Consider the following 22,039-nt stretch of genomic DNA (forward strand, 5'->3'; position numbering starts at 1 on the left):
ACTTGGCTAAACTTACCCCACTCTTTTTTTATATGCATATGGAATTATTGCATAATGCACATAAAACAAGTGGCTATTCTGAATGGACTGTGTGACGTTTGTGAGGTGAGATTAGTCCATAAAGTCACCTATTAGCTATGCTTCGACACATGCAAAATCTTGACCAGAATGCATGACCATGCGTCCCAACCAAAGACCCACCACTACTAAAGTAAACACACCTAGCACACCACTCTGTTAATGTGCCAGCATCGAATTATACATCCAATCAACACATCAAGGCTCTCATTCTACCCAAATGAGGATATACATTTTAACCCGAAATAGTAGGTTAAAGTTCCCACTTAATGGTTGACTGCATGTATGCATTGAAGAACATTGTAGAACAACTATGATGCAGGTACTGAGGCAGCTGCTGTCCTATTGCATGTGTCGGTCTACTGTTCAGTAGAATGCTCCTTACAGTGGAATAGCCAAACCTGCAGGTACTGTAATGAATGGGTTTGGAATAGTTGTTTGTTTTTGCTTGGGCAGGTCTGCTGCTGAACGGAAAAGTTTGGAATTAATGGAGCCCCCATGCAATTTTAATACCTGTTTATTTCACACATACCACAGAAGTCATTCTCCCACTCCTAAAGGAATTTGCAGGCTGTTGCCTTTCTCCAAAAAGTCGCTACCCATCCTTGATTTCACACCATTTTCCCATTACTCTCTCTGTCCCCGATACAGTATATATTTATTATCTTTTTAGTCTCTCCCATGATTATACTCCTCTCTCTCTGACCATATGATCTCGTTTCTCCCATCTCCCCTTCTTCTCTCTGTGCTCTCCAAATTTCTTTCCATCTCCCTCTTTTCTCAATTTGTTCCTCACGCCATTCTCTCATGCCTCCCTATGTTTGAATAAGGCAGTCAGGCTCAGGACGTTTAGAGTCTAAGATGGGCTATTCCGTCTTGCGAAACAAGTCGGCCATGAATTATTTAATTTCTCACAAATTAATGTTGAATAAACAGACTTGTTGACAAGGTACTGTTTCTCTCACCCGTTTGCAGTTGATATTCTCACTCTAGCTCACAGTGTGGAGATGAATAACAATTCATAATCAGTTTGCTGGTTTGACATTTAAATCATGGATGTCAGAAAGAATTTAAGGGTTTTGACAAGGACGATAGAATCACTAAACTTGCTTATCATTTTCTTGAGTGGAAGTCTACAACTGCGTGCGTCAATGAGAGCACTTTCTAGTTAAAAGCAGTGTGAGGCTCAAAGAACAAAATGGTCCCCAATCATGATTTGTTTAAGACCTGCTGACATATTGGAATACTTAATCCCCCTTGTTTCAGTACCTAGTGTGAGTACATCCATGTAGATACACACTCTATGTCATAACTTATCATACCTTACTACCCTACAAGCCAAAAGTTAATACCTTTTCTGGGGTTATCACCTTTGCAAACAAATACATTTTCAATGACAAACCAAACCAGTGATTTTACGCAACAATGAAAGTTTGGGCAACAGTTATCCTTCTCTATCTCTGATAAAGAACACTTGAAATCAATTGAGAGATTACCAGTTGTCTTTGTTACAGATAATGACATGTGATGAGTTCATTCTGTTATAAATAATGACACAGTGATTATGGGTGAGTCAGCATTGACATTAGAGAGTTGATTATAGAATACTGTACCAGTTATCCATGGGGCAGACATGCTGGTTGTAGAGGGCCATGGCATATCTGAAAATATATTAGAGACAAGTTTTGATAAAAGTGTTTGATAGTTTTATCTTGTCGTTCTATTGACTAAGTGCTCAGAGAGAGTAAAATGACTTTGCTGCAGTCAAATGATGGCCACACGAATTAGTGCACAGTCACCCCCATGGCCAGTGATCTCTTGTATGTGTCATGTGGACATTCTTTGACCGCAGCAAATTGGGTCTGCACTATGCGTTCCTCTTTTGTCAGCCACTAACCAACTCCAAACACATGACCGCAACTCCAGAGAGTTAATCTCTCAGGGAAGCAGTCTCGTATCTGAGGTTAAACACAGGCTACAAGAGAGAGAATATTGGGTTTCAACCACTGAAAATCCGGATCAGATCACGCAGTGTTCATGTGTACAGTATGTGACACACTGACACTGATGGGGCACTGGATTTTGCATGGTCTGATAAGATAACAAAGAGGATCACCTGCAAAACATGCTGACACAAGAAAATTAACAGAAGTTTAAAGTTTCAACATACGGTATGAGAACCTATATTCAACTTGTATTGTTTGCAAGGGAGTACAATGTGGAAACGCTTAGTTAATGTCAATCGATCCCCCTTCGCTTAGGTGAGAAAAGAGATGTAGGGCTTTTTAAACTTCGGGGGGGGGGCAAAATCTTCTATACATACATCTCAAATGAATGCAACTCATTGGCTAAGACCATGTGGCCTAACCAGTAAAGATTCCCTATTTAATTGGTCAGGAAAACTTGGGGCACTAATGATCACACATCACATAAAATGGGATAGCATACTTCTGTTGTGCTAAACTTAGTTACTCAGATTAAGTCTATTTTAAGACATGATTATGACCTTCTTTGAAGACACCTCTCCTACAGTAAATACACAACCCTATTTAACAAATCTGTGCCCAAGCTAAACATACCATAGTGTATGTCTCAGTGGAGGCTGCCTAGGGAAGGACGGCTCATAATAACTGTAACGTCTGCTTCCAACTCATACTCTGAAACACGAAGATTCCCTAAACGCAGCTCACTTTCCAGCCCACTTTCCAGCTCCTATGTTCAAACACATAGATCCCCTGAACGCAGCTCACTCTCCAGATCCCAATCACCTGAAATCTGATCACCTGTTCACACACCTGCATGTCATTATCACACACTATTTAGTTCAGTTCTTTGCACCCCATCATTGTGAGGTATTGTTTGTTTTGTGACGCACTTCTATTCGGAGTGCTGGGTTTCCTCGTAATTTACTCCTCCCGTGAATGATAGTTTTTGCCTGCCTTACTAACAACGCCTTTTGCCTTTTCCCTGCCTGTACTTTAGCCTATTGGGTTTCCTGTTATCGACCTATTGCCTGATCTCCCAGATGACGTTACTAGCCTTTTCCCTGCCTGTACTGTTGCCTTTTTGGACCCCTGTGTATGACCTCTGCCTGCCCCTGGACCCAGCTGCCTGCCTCCTCCTGTGGTCCTTTACAATAAACACCTGCTGTGCCCTGTGCTTGAAACCAGCTCTCCGTCTCCCATCGTGTTCGTTACAATAATGGCCAGAATGGAGTAAATGGAATGGTATCAAATACATGGTTTTCATGTGTTTGATACCATTCCAACCATTATACTCAATTCCAGCCATTATTGTGGGCAGTCCTCCCATCAGCAGCCTCCACTGGTACTTATTTCTAAGCTATTTTTGTGTGGTCTCAATCAAATTATCCATAGGCTATATGCTATGAAGTGCATGCCTGGAGAAGCACAGAGCGAGCTTATATTTCTAAGATACCTGGTAGGATGATATAAATAAAACTAGGCTGCATTACACACCACAATGGATGTTCAAACTCTGAGCCCCGGCCTGCTATGCTCTTGCTGATCAAAAGGTGTGCTGCTTAACAAATAGCTGTTCAGGAGGAGAGTCAAAGGTTTCTATAGATTTTTTAATTTATTAAGCCTAGTCCCCAAAAAATCAATACCTTGCGCGCAGACCAGCCTATAGCCTATGTTCTGTTCAGTTTGAGAAGGAGAGGGCGAAGATGAGGAGAATGACCGGAGGTCAACTTTGATAGCTTGCTACTACTATAATTTATTTAATTAAAAACATGTTTCTAGTCCTTGATGTATTTATCAGAGTTATGGACCTCACAATAAGCCAGATTCGAATAACTTACATTGTGGTGCTGAAACTAGAAACAGCAGCCGCGGCACAATCAATCGAAGATGGACAGCTCATGGTGCTGAAAATAGGCAAATTCGAGTAGGCATAATTCAGTTGACCTTTTACTGCAGTGGACTAAAATCGGTAGTCTTTAACAAAGATACTATCAAACAACAGTATACACTAAACATGGTTATGGGCTTAAAAAAAGGAGATACCTGTACCATGTCAGATATAGAGTTGAACTGTATTTAATTGTAAGTTTGCATCCCAATATTACACTTTATATACAGTACCAGTCAAAAGTTTGGACACACCAACTCATTCAAGGGTTTTTCTTTATTTTTTATTATTTTCTACATTGTAGAATAATAGTGAAGACATCAAAACTATGAAATAACACATATGGAATAATGTAGTAAGCAAAAAAGTGTTAAACAAATCAAAATATATTTTAGATTCTTCAAAGTAGCCACCCTTTGCCTTGACGACAGCTTTGCACACACTTGGCATTCTCGCAACCAACTTCAGCTGGAATGCTTTTCCAACAGTCTTGAAGGGGTTCCCACATGCTGAGCCCTTGTTGGCTGCTTTTCCTTCACTCTGCGGTCCAACTCATCCCAAACCATCTCAATTGGGTTGAGGTCGGGTGATTGTGGAGGCCAGGTCATCTGATGCAGCACTCCAGCACTCTCCTCCTTGGTCAAAGAGCCCTTACACAGCCTGGAGGTGTGTTGGGTCATTGTTCTGTTGAAAAACAAATTATAGTCCAATTTGGCGCAAACCAGATGGGATGGCATATTGCTGCAGAATGCTGTAGTAGCCATGCTGGTTAAGTGTGCCTTGAATTCTCAGTAAATCGCTGACAGTGTCACCAACAAAGCACCCCCACATCATCACACCTCCTCCTCCATGTTGGGAACCAGACATGCAGAGATCATCCATTCAGCTACTCTGCATCTCACAAAGACACGGCGGTTGTAACCAAAAATCTCAAATTAGGACTCATCAGACCAAAGGACAGATTTTCACCAGTCTAATGTCCATTGCTGGTGTTTCTTGGCCCAAGCAAGTCTCTTCTTCTTATTATTGGTGTCCTTTAGTAGTGGTTTCTTTGTACGAAGGCCTGATTCACACAGTCTCCTCTGAACAGTTGATGTCTGTTAATTAAACTCTGTGAATCATTTATTTTGGCTGCAATTTCCGAGGCTGGTAACTTTAATGAACTTATCCTTTGCAGCAGAGGTAACTCTGGGTCTTCCTTTCCTGTGGCGGTCCTCATTAGAGCGAGTTTCATCATAGCGCTTGATGGTTTTTGCGACTGCACTTGAAGAAACTTTAAAGTTCTTGAAATGTTCAGTATTGACTGACCTTCATGTCTTAAAGTAATGATGGACTGTCGTTTCGCTTTGCTTATTTGAGCTGTTCTTGCCATAATATGGACTTGGTCTTTGACCAAATAGGGCTATCTTCTGTATACCACCCCTACCTTGTCACAACACAACTGATTAGCTCAAACGCATTAAGGAAAGAAATTCCACAAGGCACACCTGTTAATTGTAATGCATTCCAGGTGACTACCTCATGAGGCTGGTTGAGAGAATGCCAAGCGTTTGCAAAGCTGTCATCAAGACAAAGGGTGGCTACTTTGAAGAATCTCAAATGTAAAATACATTTAGATTTGTTTAATTTTGTTACTACATGATTCCGTATGTGCTATTTCATAGTTTTTACATCTTCACTATTATTCTATAATGTCGAAAATAGTAAAAAATTAAGAAAAACCCTTGAATGAGTAGGTGTGTCCAAACTTTTGACTGGTACTGTACATCACAGAAGACTGAAATATAACAAATCCGTTTGACATTGAAACACCGGATTTTCTGCAAAATAAAATAATAATAATTCATTATGAAATGTCTTAAAAATATTAATAACATTCCACCCATGAGGCCACTAGGTCAAATGCTACTTAGACTTTACTAACAACAAGAGAGATTTGCATTGGCGCCTATTTCATCCTATTTAATAAATATCTGTTAGATTCCGCTAATATGTAAAATTACGTCCAATTGCATGAAATGTTTATAAAATTGAATTTTCTCTCGGACCTGCAAATACGATTATATATTCATGCAGTGCTTTTACTATAAAGGAGATCTTTCCACCCTTACTCTTGTCCACGGTGGTCTACGAACCCACAACCTTCTGTCCCGCAGCTCTGTGTGCTATCAAAAGTCCTGTGTTGCCATGTAATAGTGAAAACTGCATATCTAAGGCTCTGGGTAAACGGTAGACATGTTCTCTGCTATCCACTTAGTTTTCATTATTATTTGGGGTACAGGGGAGGGTCACTGGTTGTTTTTCAAGCGTTCAGGGAGGGTTTAAGTAAAATATAGGGAGGGCCACCCATTTTCATTAAAGAGTTGTCTGATTTTCTCCATGTACCCCTTATTATAAATAACAATCAGTCCCTAACTATCTCTAAAATTACAGCTGAAGGAACCTGATACCGTGGCCACCTAAATCCAACCCACAGACAGATGCAAAAACGTACATAACAGCTCATTTCTCTTACAGCTCATTTCATCCATAAAGGCTCTCTTTATTGCCAGTTGTTTCAGTGTAAAGGGTATTTAAAACAATTGTGGCAGGAGTGTACTTAAGACACTAGCTGATTAGAGAGATGGAGAGGCCACACAGGATTTGCTTGAATTTCGATGTTTGACTGCATATCAGTCAGCCTACAAGTTTATTTATTGCCCTAAAGAGAAATGTTGGCTTTACATCACATTAGTTTTAAAAGGCATCTTGAACTCGGCACCCCGCCAATTAAGTAAAAAAAAAATCAGATACAGTCTCACGTGTAGTACATGTTTTTGTTTTGTCTTGACCAAAGATCACTAAACATTCAGTCTTTATAGGAATGTAACTGTATCAAAAGTGACAATTGGTACAATCTGCAATTATAAACATTTTAGAAGACCTTTGGACAGCATACCCTATACTCTATAACAATATAATTTAAATATATACTGAGAAGCAGTAGAGCACCCAGGAGTTCACCCTGGAATTCCATACCTTGGCCGCCGGAGCAGGCTGGAATGACAGGGTCCTTATCGACCACTACCGATGCAGCCTGCGCGAGGACATCCGACGGGAGTTGGCCTGCAGGGATGCCACCATCACTTTTGACCAACTGGTGGATCTGTCCATCCGGTTGGATATCCTGCTGGTAACCCGCGGACATCCAGAGAGGGCTCTGTCGGTTCCATCTTCCAGCACCCCCGCTCCGGTGCCCATGGAGCTGGGAGGGGCTGCGCTCAGGGAGGCTGGAGGAGGGGCCTTCACGTGCACCATCTGTGGCCGCAGAGGGCAAATTCCCGGTGATGCCGGGTTGGTTCCTCTGGGAGTCGAGGCAGCATGCAGGGCACTCTGGCGTCACCCCAGGTGAGTCTGCACCACTCTCATCCAGAGTCCTCTGTTTGCCCGCCTGTTTGTACCTGTTTGTTTTCCTGAATTTTCACCGCATTCCCAGCATAAGGGGCTCGTCGATTCAGGCGCAGCTGGGAATTTTATCGACAGAGCGTTCACCCTTAGTTTAGGGATCCCCATTATGCCTGGGGTTAGACCTTTCCCGGTACACGCTCTGGATAGTCGACCATTAGGGTCTGGACTAATCAGGGAAGCCACCATCTCCCTGGCCATGGTGACGCAGGGGTCACGAGGAGAAAATCAGTCTCTTCCTAATTGACTCTCCTGCATTTCCTGTGGTGCTAGGCTTTTCCTTGTTAGCTCATCATGATCCCACCATTTCAAGGCAACAGAGGGCTCTCACGGGGTGGTCGCGAGACTGCTCGGGGAGGTGTGTAGGGGTTTCCATTGGTGCTACCACGGTGGAAAGTCCAGACCAGGTCTCCACTGTGCGCATCCCCCCAGAATATGCCGATTCAATTACCACCCCATCGATGGGGGGATTGTGCGATAAATCTCCTGGTAGACGCTGCACTTCCCAGGAGTCACGTGTATCCCCTGTCGCAAGCGGAGACGGCGGCTATGGAGACATATGTCTCTGAATCCCTACATTCGGTCCTCCACTTCGCCCGCCTCTTCGAGTTTCTTTTTTGTGAAGAAGAAGGAGGGAGGTCTGCGCCCGTGCATTGTCTATCGAGGTGAGGTACAGTTACCCGCTACCTCTCATGGCCACGGCGATTGAGTCAATGCACGGGGTGCGCTTCTTCACTAAACTGGATCTCAGGAGTGCGTACAACCTGGTGCGTATCCGGGAGGGAGACGAGTGGAAGACGGCATTTAGTATCACCTCAGGGCATTATGAGTACCTCGTCATGCCTTACGGGTTAATGAATGCTCCATCAGTCTTCCAATCCTTTGTAGATGAGATCTTCAGGGACCTGCACGGGCAGGGTGTAGTGGTGTATATCGATGACATTCTGATATACTCCGCTGCATGCACCGAGCATGTGATCTTGGTGCGCAGGGTACTTGGACGACTGTTGGAGCATGACCTGTACGTCAAGGCTGAGAAATGCCTGTTCTTCCAGCAGGCCGTCTCCTTCCTAGGGTATCGCATTTCCACATCAGGGGTGGAGATGGAGAGTGACCGCATTGCAGCCGTCCGTAATTGGCCGAATCCCACCACAGTAAAGGAGGTGCAGCGGTTTTTAGGGTTTGCCAATTACTACCGGAGATTTATCCGTGGTTTTTGGCCAGGTGGTGGCTCCCATTACCTCACTGCTGAAGGGGGGTCCTGTACATCTGCAGTGGTCGGTTGAGGCGGACAGGGCTTTTGGGCACCTAAGAGCTCTGTTTACCTCGGCTCCCGTGCTGGCCCATCCGGATCCCTCTTTGGCATTTTCATAGTGGAGGTGGACGCGTCCAAGGCTGGGACAGGAGCCGTGCTCTCTCAACGCTCGGGTACGCCACCGAAGCTCCGCTCCTGTGCTTTCTTCTCGAAGAAGCTTTGAAGGCGTGGAGACATTGGCTTGAGGGGGCTAAACACCCTTTTCTCATCTGGACTGACCACCGCAACCTGGAGTACATCCGGGCAGCGAGGAGACTGAATCCTCGTCAGACAAGGTGGGCCATGTTCTTTACCCGTTTTGTGTTTACACTGTCCTACAGACCAGGTTCCCAGAATACGAAGGCAGATGCACTGTCCTGGCTGTATGACACAGAGGAGCGGCCCATGGATCAGACTCCCATACTCCTGGCCTCCTGCCTGGTAGCGCCGGTCGTGTGGGAGCTGGACGTGGACATTGAGCAGGCATTGCGTACAGAGCCCGCTCCCCTCCAGTGTCCCGTCGGGCACCTCTATGTTCCGTCTGCTGTCCATGACCAGTTGATCTATTGGGCCCACACGTCACCCTCCTCTGTTCATCCGGAAATCGGTCGGACGGTGCGCTGTCTGACTGGGAAGTACTGGTGGCCCACTTTGGCTAAAGACGTGAGGGTTTATGTTTCCTCCTGCTCGGTGTGCGTCCAGTGCAAGGCTCCTAGGCACCTGCCCAGAGGTAAGATACAACCCTTACCCGTTCCACAACGGCCGTGGTCGCACCTGTTGGTAGATTTCCTGACCGATCTTCCTCCCTCACAGGGTAACATCCTGGTCATTGTGGATCGTTTTTCTAAGTCCTGTCGTCTCCTCCCTTTGCCCGGTCTCCCTACGGCCCTACAGACTGCGGAGGCCTTGTTTACACACGTCTTCTGGCACTACGGGGTGCCTGAGGATATAATGTCTGATCGGGGTCCCCAGTTCACGTCGAGGGTCTGGAAGGCGTTCATGGAAGGTCTGGGGTCTCGGTCAGCCTTACCTCAGGTTTTCCCCCTGAGAGTAACGGGCAGGTGGAGAGAGTAAACCAGGATGTGGGTAGGTTTCTGAGGTCCTATTGCCAGGACCGGCCGGGGGAGTGGGCAGCGTTTGTGTCCTGGGCAGAGATGGGCCAGAACTCACTCCGCCACTCCTCCACTAACCTCACCCCCTTCCAGTGTTAATTGGGGTATCAGCCGGTTCTGGCTCCTTAGCATCAGAGTCAGACCGAGGCTCCTGCGGTGGATGACTGGTTCCGGCGCACGGCGAAAACATGGGACGCCGCCCATGTCCACCTTCAGCGCGCCGTGCTGCTCCAGAAAGTGGACGCAGACCGTCACCGCAGTGAGGCCCCGGTGTTCGCACCGGGGGACCGGGTCTGGCTCTCGACCCGAAACCTGCCCCTCTGCCTGCCCTGCCAGAAGCTGGGCCTGCGGTTTGTGGGGCCATTTAAAGTCCTGAGGAGAGTGAACGAGGTGTGTTACAGGTTACAGCTTCCGCCGATTACCGTATTAACCCCTCGTTCCATGTGTCTCTCCTCAGGCCGGTGGTGGTGGGTCCGCTCCAGGAATCTGAGGTGCGGGAGGTTCCTCCGCCCTCTCTGGACATCGAGGGGGGTCCTGGCGTACTCCGTTTGTTCCATCCTGGATTCAAGGCATCGGGCGGGGGGCCTTCAGTACCTCGTGGAGTGGGAGGGGTACGGTCTGGAGGAGAGGTGCTGGGTTCCGGTGGCGGATGTGTTGGACCCAGAACTGCTGCGGGAGTTCAGTAGCTTACAGTACAGTAGGATAACAAGGACAGAATAAGTTTTCATCATACCTTTACACCTCTTTAGGCAATATGGTTCAAGATCTGTAGATAGTTTTCCCAAATCTGAAAATAGTGGGTCCTTGAAAAAAAGCAAAGTCCCAGAGCATTTTCCAGCAATCTGATGTCTTCTCTGGTCGCTTGCTAAATGTGTTTTAAAGCAAATCCTATAGAATTCATGTGGTAAAGGAAGGCGAGATCAGGTGTGTTGCTGCTGTTCATTTGTCCCCTACTCTTTTTCATCATGAGTGTGTCTGCTGTGTCTGTCTCAGAGTGAAAAAGCCTGAACTCTATTAATAAAGGGAGCCAGATGTTGCACCTAACTCCTCCCACCAAAAGGAGCTTTTTTGTTTGAAATCATGGTTGTTTACTTCTTTATTTTGCAATGTGCTGTACTCTGTTTAAACAATGACATATGGGGAGAATACATGGGAAATGTATTGTAGTGATGTAGTATTTGAAAAACATCAGAGGCAGTTATTCAAACTCAAAAAAGTGTGATAAAATAAATAAATGAACAATTGCGTGTGTGTGTGCTTGAGACTATTATCATTCTCAGACGTCAAAGAGTGGTTGCTTGTCACAAAGTTGCAAAATGTCTGTTCATCATTAGGAGCTCTGCATAAGTCACTTATATGTGGCATTGTTTATATGCACATCTGCAGTCTATTCTAGCACCAAGACCCCTCGAGCGTAGTTCTTCCTGATGTTGTATTAGGTAATTAAATCGACAAGCCATTAAATCGAGTTAATCCCTAAAAGTCTAAGCCGTTAGGGGGGTTCAACTAAGCTAATATGGAATTGTTTTAAGATGGTCATACGATCATTTAGCTATTTGAGTTACAATTTTAGAACCCCTGTAGGTATAAAAAAAATATACACTACCGTTCAAAAGTTTGGGGTCACTTAGAAATTTCCTTGTTTTTAAAAGAAAAGCACATTTCTTGTCAATTAAAATAACATCAAATTGATCAGAAATACAGTGTAGACATTGTTAATGTTGTAAATGACTATTGTAGCTAGAAACTGCTGATTTTTTATGGAATATCTACATAGGCGTACAGAGGCCCATTATCAGCAACCATCACTCCTGTATTCCAATGGCAAGTTGTGTTAGCTAATCCAAGTTTATCATTTTAAAAGACTAGTTGATCATTAGAAAACCCTTTTCCAATTATGTTAGCACAGCTGAAAACTTGTTCTGATTAAAGAAGCAATAAAACTTGCCTTCTTCAGACAAGTTGAGTATCTGGATCATCAGCATTTGTGGGTTCGATTACAGGCTCAAAATGGCCAGAAACAAAGAACTTTCTTCTGAAACTCGTCAGTCTATTCTTGTTCTGAGAAATGAAGGTTATTCCATGCGAGAAATTGCCAAGAAACTGAAGATCTCGTACGACGCTGTGTACTACTCTCAACGCTGTGTACTACCTTCACAGAACAACGCAAACTGTCTCTTACCAGAATAGAAAGAAGAGTGGGAGGCCCCGGTGCACAACTGAGCAAGAGGACAAGTACATTAGACTGTCTAGTTTGAGAAACAGATGCCTCACAAATCCTCAACTGGCAGCTTCATTAAATAGTACCCGCAAACATCAGTCTCAAAACACCAGTTTCAGTGAAGAGGCGACTCCAGGATGCTGGCCTTCTAGGCAGAGTTGCAAAGAAAAAGCCATATCTCAGACATGCCAATAAAAATAAAATATTAATATGGGCACAATAACAGATAACACACTGGACAGAGGAACTCTGCCTAAAAGGCCATACATCAAAAGTATGAAATAACACATATGGAATCATGTAGTAACCAAAAAAGTTAAACAAATCAAAAAATATTTGAGATTCTTCAAAGTGGACACACTTAGCCTTGATGACATCTTTGCACACTCTTGGCATTCTCTCAACCAGATTCACCTGGAATGCTTTTCCAACAGTCTTGAAGGAGTTCCCACACATGCTGAGCACTTGTTGGCTGCTTTTCCTTCACTCTGCGGTTCCACTCATCCCAAACCATCTCAATTGGGTTGAGGTCGGGTGACTGTGAAGGCCAGGTCATCTGATGCAGCACTACATCACTCTCTTTCTTGGTTAAATAGCCCTTACACAGCCTGGAGTTGGGTCATTGTCCTGTTCAAAACAAATGACAGTCCCACTTAGCGCAAACCAGATGGGATGGCATATCGCTGCAGAATGCTGTTGTAGACATGCTGGTTAAGTGTGCCTTGAATTCTAAATAAATCACAGACAGTGTCACCAGCAAAGCACCCCCACACCATCACACCTCCTCCTCCATGCTTCACAGTGGGAACCACACATGCGGAGATCATCTGTTCACCTACTAGGGTGGAACCAAAAATCTCTTATTAGGACTCATCAGACCAAAGGACAGATTTCCAAATGTCCATTGCTCGTGTTTCTTGGCCCAAGCAAAACTCTTATTCTTATTGGTGTCCATTAGTAGTGATTTCTTTGCAGAAATTCGACTGGGACCATCACAGTCTCCTCTGTACAGTTGATGTTGAGATGTGCCAGTTACTTGAACTCTGTGAAACATTTATTTGGGCTGCACTTTCTGAGGCTGGTAACTATAATGAACTTATCCTCTGCAGCAGAGGTAACTCTGGGTCTTCCTTTCCTGTGGCAGTCCTCATAAGAGATAGTTCCATCATAGCGCTTGATGGTTTTTGCGACTGTACTTTTTTAATTTTGAAGATTGACTGACCTTCAGATCTTAAAGTAATGATGGACTGTCATTTCTCGTTGCTTATTTGAGCTGTTCTTGCCATGATATGGACTTGGTCTTTGACCAAATAGGGCTATCTTCTGTATACCACCCCTACCTTGTCACAACACAACACATTAAGAAGGAAAGAAATTCCACAAATGAACTTTTAACAAGGCACAGCTGTTAATTGAAATGCATTCCAGACAAAAACATAACAACCAAACATTGACAGAATAAAAAATAAATAAAGTCCTCACCTTTCCAATAATAAAGTATAATATGCCATCGCAGGTAATGTAGGTTTACTTGGACTACAGCCAACTTTAATATAAAAAATTGAGAATATGCAGATTTACAATTCCACCGCTTCTACAATATCACCAGTTTGCAAAAACTTACAAAACACACCGAAATATTATGAAATTCTGGGGCTTTCTTTTTCACTATATAAGTAAATCTTTCAAGAGCCAGGCTTCATGTTACTTATTTTAACCAATGACCAAGAACTGACATACTTCCAGTGGAGAGCAATTGAACGTCTATCTTGTAATAGACAGAGGTCAACCATTTTTTCTCTCTCCTATGTAAAGAGATATTCTCTGGGTAAAGATTTAGGATACAAAGTTTAGCAATTAGTGGTATTGGGATAAAGGTAATTTTAGAGATATAGTGCAGTACTGAGCTCCAGAAATGTTGTCTCTCAGCACATTCCCACAGGCAATGATACAAGGTGCCTAAATGCGTGTTACATTTAACTGTCACGTCCTGACCATAGAGAGCTCTTATTTTCTATGGTAGAGTAGGTCAGGGCGTGACTGGGGGGGTTTATCTAGTTTATTTAGTTCTATGTTGTTTTGGTTCTAGTTTCTTTTTTCTGTGTTGGGATTTTGTATGATCCCCAGTTAGAGGCAGCTGGTCATCGTTGTCTCTAATTGGGGATCATATTTATCCTGTTAGGGCTAGGGGGCAGTATTGACACGGCTGGATAAAAAACATACCCGATTTAATCTGGTTACCACTCCTACCCAGTAACTAGAATATGCATATACTTATTACATATGGATAGAAAACACCCTAAAGTTTCTAAAACTGTTTGAATGGTGTCTGTGAGTATAACAGAACTCAAATGGCAGGTCAAAACCTGAGAGATTCCTTTACAGGAAGTGGCCTGTCTGACCATTTCTGGAACTTCTTTGCCATCTCTATCGTTTACTAAGGATCTCTGCTCTAACGTGACACTTCCTACGTCGTCTATAGGCGCTCAGAGCCCGGGAAAAACCTGAATGTCGTCATCCCAGCCCCAGGCTGAAACACATTATCGCCTTTCTCAAGTGGCCGATCAAGGGACTCTGGGCTTAGGCGCGTGACCTGACCGCCCCCGTCTTTGTGATTTTTTCCTCTGTTTGCCGAAACGCAGATTCCCGGTCGGAATATTATCGCTTTTTTACGAGATAAATTGCATAAAAATTGATTTTAAACAGCGGTTGACATGCTTCGAAGTACGGTAATGGAATATTTAGAATTTTTTTGTCACGAAATGCGCCATGCTCGTAACCCTGATTTACCATTTCGGATAGTGTCTAGAACGCACGAACAAAACGCCGCTGTTTGGATATAACGATGGATTATTTGGGACCAAACCAACATTTGTTATTGAAGTAGAAGTCCTGGGAGTGCATTCTGACGAAGAACACCAAAGGTAATAACACTTTTGTTATAGTAAATCTGATTTTGGTGAAGGCTAAACTTGCTGGGTGTCTAAATAGCTAGCCCGTGATGGCTGGGCTATGTACTTAGAATATTGCAAAATGTGCTTTCACCGAAAAGCTATTTTAAAATCGGACATATCGAGTGCATAGAGGAGTTCTGTATCTATAATTCTTAAAATAATTGATATGCTTTTTGTGAATGTTTATCGTGAGTAATTTAGTAAATTGTTAGTAAATTCCCCGGAAGCATACGTATCCAAAAGTGGACCTAGAAGTTTGTCCTTCAATATCTTATAAATATCTATTGGGAGACAATCTGGACCTGCTGATTTACCTGTCTTCATATTGAAAATAACATCAGATATTTCAACACCATCCAATTCCTTTTCCAGATCCAATTTTGTGTCTTCTGAAATAGAGGGAAAATCAAGACCATCCAAAAATGATGTCTGATTAGTTAAGTTCTCAGAAGATTCAGAGTTGGAAAGTGTGGTGTAGTAGGAAGCAAAAGTTTGGTTTATTTCTACAGGATCCATTGATAATTGTCCTTGTATATTATGAATTGTATTAATGGCTCTTTCTGAATTTAACTTCTTAATGCGCCAGTGTCATCGTTGTGTGTGTAGGTGGCAGGGAAGTCAGGTGCAGGAGAAACCAACTTGGTATAACTGGAGTAATTAAATAAAGAAATAAAAACAAACTCCAAAACCAACATACATAAATAAAATAACATGGGTAAAATTAACCAGTCGCACACAATACAAAATACACGAGCACATAACAAACAAACAATCTCTGACAAGGACATGAGGGTAAACAGAGGGTTAAATACACAACATGTAATGAATGGGATTGGAACCAGGTGTGTAGGAAGACAAGACAAAACCAATGGAAAATGAAAAGCTGATCAATGATGGCTAGAAGACCGGTGACGTCGAACGCCAAGCCAGGCCAGAAATTTACCAGGTTTTTCACCTTGATCATAGAAGGACTGTTTAAGCCTCGTTATTAAGCTGTTTGCAGCCTTTGAGGTGGAAAGTTCTTTATACTGAGCTTTAAGAGCAAATAATTCCTTGTTTACTTATCCAAAAAGCTTCCCTCTCCAATTCTCAGATTTTGCTGTCCATCTCTCTCATTTTCAGATTCAATTGGTTTGATTTAAAACTGGTTAAATGTATAATTTGCCCCCTAATGTATGCTTTGAAAGCCTTCCATCTGGTACTCGCTGACGTTTGGTCAATGTTCAATCTAAAGTAAACATCTATATGTACTCCAACGTAATGTACGAAGTCTGTGTCCTGTAACCATCTGGGATGCAAATGCCATCTAGAGCAGGCCTGGGCAAAGGCCGGCCCGGGGGCCGTATGCTGCCCTCGACCTGATTCAATACGGTACGCGGAATCATGCTCAGATCACATAAAGTATTTGCAATAGTAAAGTTCTGAAAAATGTATTTGTTATTCAAATTAAAAGCCCAATGAATACTCGCCTTAATTAACTACACTAACTCCCACCGCTTGTGGGACAAGGCACGTATACATAACAACTGCACGAGGACAGACAATGACTGACAGGCTGACACACACGTCACAGTTCAAATAATAGCTAGCTAGAAATTGCGCAAAAATGAGTTTTTCAAAGATTTCAAAGAAAAGGAAAATAGACAATGAATGTTGGGTTTTCCAGCAAGAGTGGCCATCAAAACATTTCTTTATTGAGGAATCAGGGAAAGCTGTGTACTTAGCGTGCAAAAAGAGCATTGCTGTCTTGAAAGACTACAACTTGTCCTGACACTTCCAGATGAAGCATGCAGAGAAATATAGGAATATGTCTTCTGAGCAGAGGACAAGTGCATCGAAAGACTTGCTTTCTCAGTTGCAAAAGCAGCAAGGCTTTTCACAAAACTGCATGCAGCAAACAACGGATTTGCAAGAGCTAGCTACAGTGGTTCTTCCTGTAAAAGTTGTGTCATACTGCAGCACACCTTGCGAGCTGCCGCAGAATTCTATGGCACGTTATTTCATTGTCAGCCATTGTTACCATTAATGCTAGTTAGTGCTAGTTTGATCACCAGAGGGCATCTTTGAGAAGCATTCTCCGCCAATAATTCGATTTAGAGGATTGGAGGATTCTAAATTAATATCTAAGGGGCATTTTTCGTTATGGCAAATCTGACCTGTGAGAATATCTTAGGGGCTTTTATATAATTCTAAATTAATTTAAAAAATAAAAATTATAATCGCTTTGTTTAAAAAAAGAACGATATTTTGGAGATGATTTCATTTTCAAATAATCTCAAGAAAAAGGTTGTTCTTGAACACGGGGTGAGACATTCTTACTAATTTGTAAATAAAGCCAGTTTGTTATTTGTAATTATTTATTTCTGTTTTTAGAGGGAGAGAAACCAAAAGCCCACCATCGCCTCATGGGTCTCCCGCTTGCAGCCAGCACGGGTATCGAACCAGCATCTATAGCAATGCAGTTTGCACTGCGATGCAGTGTCTTAGACCACTGCACCACTCAGGAGGCCCCATCCACAAAGTTTTTAATGCTGATCAATTGCCTTGCACAAAGTATCAAAATACAGAGAGGTGTTGGCAAGAGTCTATTGTCCTGCTAATAGCCCATGATGGACTATTATAATACATGGTGTCCTGGTCAGGATAACCAAAACATTTCTTTATTGGATAGGCGTGCCGCTAGCGCCCGGCCTCGACAACATCCGGTGAAATTGCAGAGCGCAAAATTCAAAATACAAAATTCGTAATATTAAACATTCATGAAAATACAAGTGTCATACATCGTTTAAAAGCTTAACTTCTTGTTAATCCAGCCGCGTTGTCAGATTTCAAAAAGGCTTTATAGTGAAAGCACACCATGCGATTATTTGAGGACAGCGCCCAGCACACAAAAGCATTACATACATTTTCCAACCAAGCAGAAGCGTCACGAAAGTCAGAAATAGCGATAAAATAAATCACTTACCTTTGAAGATCTTCCTCTGTTTGCAATCCAAAGGGTCCCAGCTACATCACAAATGGTTGTTTTGTTCGATAAAGTCCTTCTTTATATCCCAAAAAAGGCAGTTTAGTTGGCGCGCTTCATTCAATAATCCACCGGTTTCCCTCGTTCAAAATGCATACAAAATGAATCACAAACGTTACCAATAAACTTTGTCCAAACAAGTCAAACAACATTTCTAATCAATCCTCAGGTGCCCTAATATGTAAATAAACCATCAAATATAAGACGGAGAATAGTATGTTCATTACCGGAGATAAATAATGAAGTCCGCACTCTCATCCACGCGCGTCATAACACTCCAGCCAAAATGGGAGCCACTTAGAAAAACTACAAATTCTAGCTCATTTTTCAAAAATCAAGCCTGAAACGCTTTCTAAAGACTGTTGACATCTACTGGAAGCCCTAGGAACTGCAATCTGGGAGGTATTCCATTGATTTCCCCATAGACAGGCATTTTAAATGGTGTTACCTCCCAAAATTATTTTTCCAGATGGATTCTCCTCGGGTTTTCGCCTGCTATATCAGTTCTGTTATACTCACAGACATTATTTTAACAGTTTTGGAAACTTGAGTGTTTTCTATCCAATACTACCAATTATATGCATATCCTAGCTTCTGGACCTGAGTAACAGGCAGTTTACATTGGGCACCTCATTCATCCAAACTTCCGAATACTGCCCCCTATCCATAAGAAATTAAAGACTATCAGAAAGAATGTTGGTACTTATTTATTTTGATCCAAAGCCAAGAATGAGTGAGTCACTCAGCTTTATGTAGGTGCCGAGTCTATATGACTTGATTATTTTGCAGACATCACTTGCTTATATTCAGTCAACACTTACAGTATATCTTAAGAATATCATGGAATATAATTGAACATTTTTGTTTCTATTAGAATAAAAACCTTAGTGTAACAACAGTTTTAGTAAGTAATACTGACGAGTAGAAACAAAAAAATATGTGTATTTTTCAGGGTGTGTGCGTGCATGACAGATGAATAACAATTCTTACAGTATTGTTCTAAATTCAATCACCTTCTTCATCCTCATCATTCAGTTAATTGAAATTCAATTTTGAAGTCGTGCACAATTATCAGTTTTTATTTGGTTTATGTCGCCCATTCATTGTCAGTTAGAGACCCAAAAGCATAATCAGTGCTCTAACTCCCCCTTGCGCTGGTCTGGAGCAATGAAGCAGTGATGCAGGGTAACGTACTAAACCAGAAATAACCTCTAAGTCCCGTGGCATAATCTCAAAACTTGTAATTGAGGAACCACTGTATGTACTGTCCCACAAAATTGCTAAACATAGCAAGCCATTCGCTGAGAGTGAATTCATTAAAGAATGTTTAATTGACTCTGCAGCAATACTTTGCCCCGACAAGAAAGAGCTGTTTGAAAAAGACGAACAGTGACACGGCATGTTGAGGACATCTCAGAGAATTTGGAACAACAGTTGAAAGACAAGGTAAAGGATTTCACTTGTTTCTCCTTGGCCCTGGAAGATAGCAGTAATGCATATGACAAGGCGCAGTGGTTGATATTCTTACGAGGCATAACCTCAGACTTTGAAATTACAGAGGAGCTTGCTACAGTGCGGTCAATGAAGAGCACAACCACAGGGAAATATTTATTGGAGGAGGTTAATAAGTGTGCGGCAAAGCTGGGACTGAGTTTTGACAAGTTATCTAGTGTGACCACTGATGGGTGCCCAAACTTCACAGGAAAAAACGTTGGCCTTTGAAAAGAATACAAGATCAAGTAGCTGAGCTGAACCCAGATCAGAAAATTATTTTCCTGCATTGAATTATTCATCAGGAGGTGCTCTGTAAATGTGTTCTGAAAATGAGCCATGTTGTGGATACAGTCACTAAAGCGGTAAACTTCATAAGAGCAAAATCTTTAAACCATAGGCAGTTTGTCTCACTGTTAGAAGAGACATGTCATGTAGATCTCCCCTTCCACACAAACGTGAGATGGCTGTGTTAGGGTAAGGTGCTTTAAAAGGGTGTGGGACCTGAAGTTAGAGATTGCTGAGTTTTTGCAAATGAAAGGAAAATATGTGGATTTCCCTCAACTGCAAGATAAAGAATGGTTGGCTGATTTTGCCTTCCAGTGGACATCATAGCCCTCATGAATGAACTGAATTCCAAACTACAAGGGAAGGGCCTTTTTGCACATCAGATGTACAGCCTTGTCAAAGCCTTCAAAGGAAAATAACTCCTCCTGACCCGTCAAGTAGCAGCCAACAATCTCACCCACCTTCCGACACTACTAGTCTGTTCCCTATCAGATGACCAGCGGGAGAAGTATACATCGCTGCTGCGTGCTTTGAACGGTGAGTTTTCTCGTCGTTTTGAGGATTTCAAAGTGATGGAAAATGATATGCTGTTGGTTTCCTCTCCTTTCACCGTCAATGTGGATAACGCTCCCACTGACCTGCAACTTGAGCTTATCGATTTTCAGTCTGATGCAGTGATTGGAGAACTATTCAAAACAATGTCACTGACGAGGTTCTATGCATCTCTCGATGAACAATACTTTCCAAAGATTTGGAGTCATTCTCAGAAGATGTTTGTACTGTTTGGGTCAACCTATGTATGTGAACAGACATTTTCAGTGATGAAATATAACAAATCAAGGCGCAGATCATCTATTACTGACTCTCACCTCTCAGCAATCCTGCGCATAGCGACGTCAGAAACTATACCTGACTTCACTACTCTAGTTTCTGTGCATATCCGTTAGCGAGAGCTCTGTCCGTGGTGCTGAATGCACAGTGTACTTTTCCCTCCGTGTAGTTCATTGCATGTTTAATAATGAAAATACATACCAAAAGGAGAACATGGATGTAGTTTATTTCTGTGCATGTTAAAAAGTAAAATAAGTAGCATATCTGGACGTAATTTACAGTAGATATATCTGACAACACAGTCATACACATGATGTATAATCCTGTAATATGATTCTGGCCCATGATGGCAAAAATATATTCTAATGTGGCCCTCCATGGAAAATAATTGCCCAGGCCTGATCTAGAGGATCCTTTTACAAGTTTTGTATCTCTATAGAATAATGACACAGGGGAATGGTCACTCAGAACAATACTATTATATCCACTTCCAGCTACACTGGGAAGCAATGAGCAAGAAACTAAAAGTCTATACGAGAATATGATTTAAATGTCGGCGAGTAACATGAATACTCCCTTTTACTCGGGTTCTGAATTATCCAAGGTTTACATAGATTTAATAAATGCTGTAATTTCTTTCTACTCTGCGAGTGGGAAGTGTCTAAACCAGAGGAGTGTTCTAGATGAGGATCAAGAGTATAATTAAAATCCCCTGCCATTAGGACTTTACCAGAAAGGGAGGCTTTCAATAGAAATAAATTCTCAACAAATTTGGGATTATCAACATTAGGACCATAAACATTAACCAGATTAATATGCTCATTCAAAAGAGTTCCCTGTATCAAAATGTATCTACCAGCTGTATCAGTTATAATATTATCCATGTGAAAAGGAACAGATTTGTGAATTAAAACCATAACACCGCGAGAATGAGAGGAGAAACAGGATGCTATTACTTGCTCTTGCCATCTCCTGCATACTTTAAGTAGCTCATCTTTCAAGTGAGTTTCTTGTAGGAACCCAATAGATGAATAATGTTGTTTAAGCCTAGTAATAATCTGTTTAAGCTTGGATAGTGTACAAACACGGACATTCCACAAAGTAAATTTAAGTTTTACATTTGAAGTAATTTAGCCAAGGCGTATCTAAAATATGTTTAGTAACCACAAGGACCACATGAATATTTTGTAGTGAGGAAAATAGGTAAAGATCTGTTGGAACAAACAAATATAAATCTATCCTAACAGTAAAACACTGAACCCCATTCCAGCAGCAGTAGAATAACAGTAGCAAGGCTATAATGTGCTGGGGCACAGGTTAGTCAAGGTAATTGAGATAATATGTACATGAACAGTAGATAAAGTTAAAGTGACTAACCAGAGAGTAGCAGCAGCGTAAAAGAGGTGGGGGGGGGGGGGGGGGGGGGGA

The 22,039-nt window shown here is 42.4% G+C and overlaps 1 protein-coding gene across 1 annotated transcript in view; it reads right to left on the reverse strand.

Moving 5' to 3' along the window:
* The window catches only part of LOC106589174 (transmembrane protein 150A-like), a 42,788-nt gene extending 38,825 nt beyond the window's left edge, over positions 1–3,963 (reverse strand). Inside the window, exons 1-2 of the mRNA XM_014178913.1 lie at positions 3,902–3,963; positions 1,692–1,739 (exon numbers count right to left, since the gene is read on the reverse strand). Coding sequence (XP_014034388.1) covers positions 1,692–1,739; positions 3,902–3,963 — 110 coding nt within the window. The remainder of the gene's footprint in view (positions 1–1,691; positions 1,740–3,901) is intronic.
* Between the last annotated feature and the right edge of the window lie 18,076 nt (positions 3,964–22,039).

This window comes from Salmo salar, chromosome 28, assembly GCF_965601325.2.
Source record: "Salmo salar chromosome 28, fSalSal1, whole genome shotgun sequence".
In the NCBI taxonomy this organism is placed as follows: Eukaryota; Metazoa; Chordata; class Actinopteri; order Salmoniformes; family Salmonidae; genus Salmo; species Salmo salar.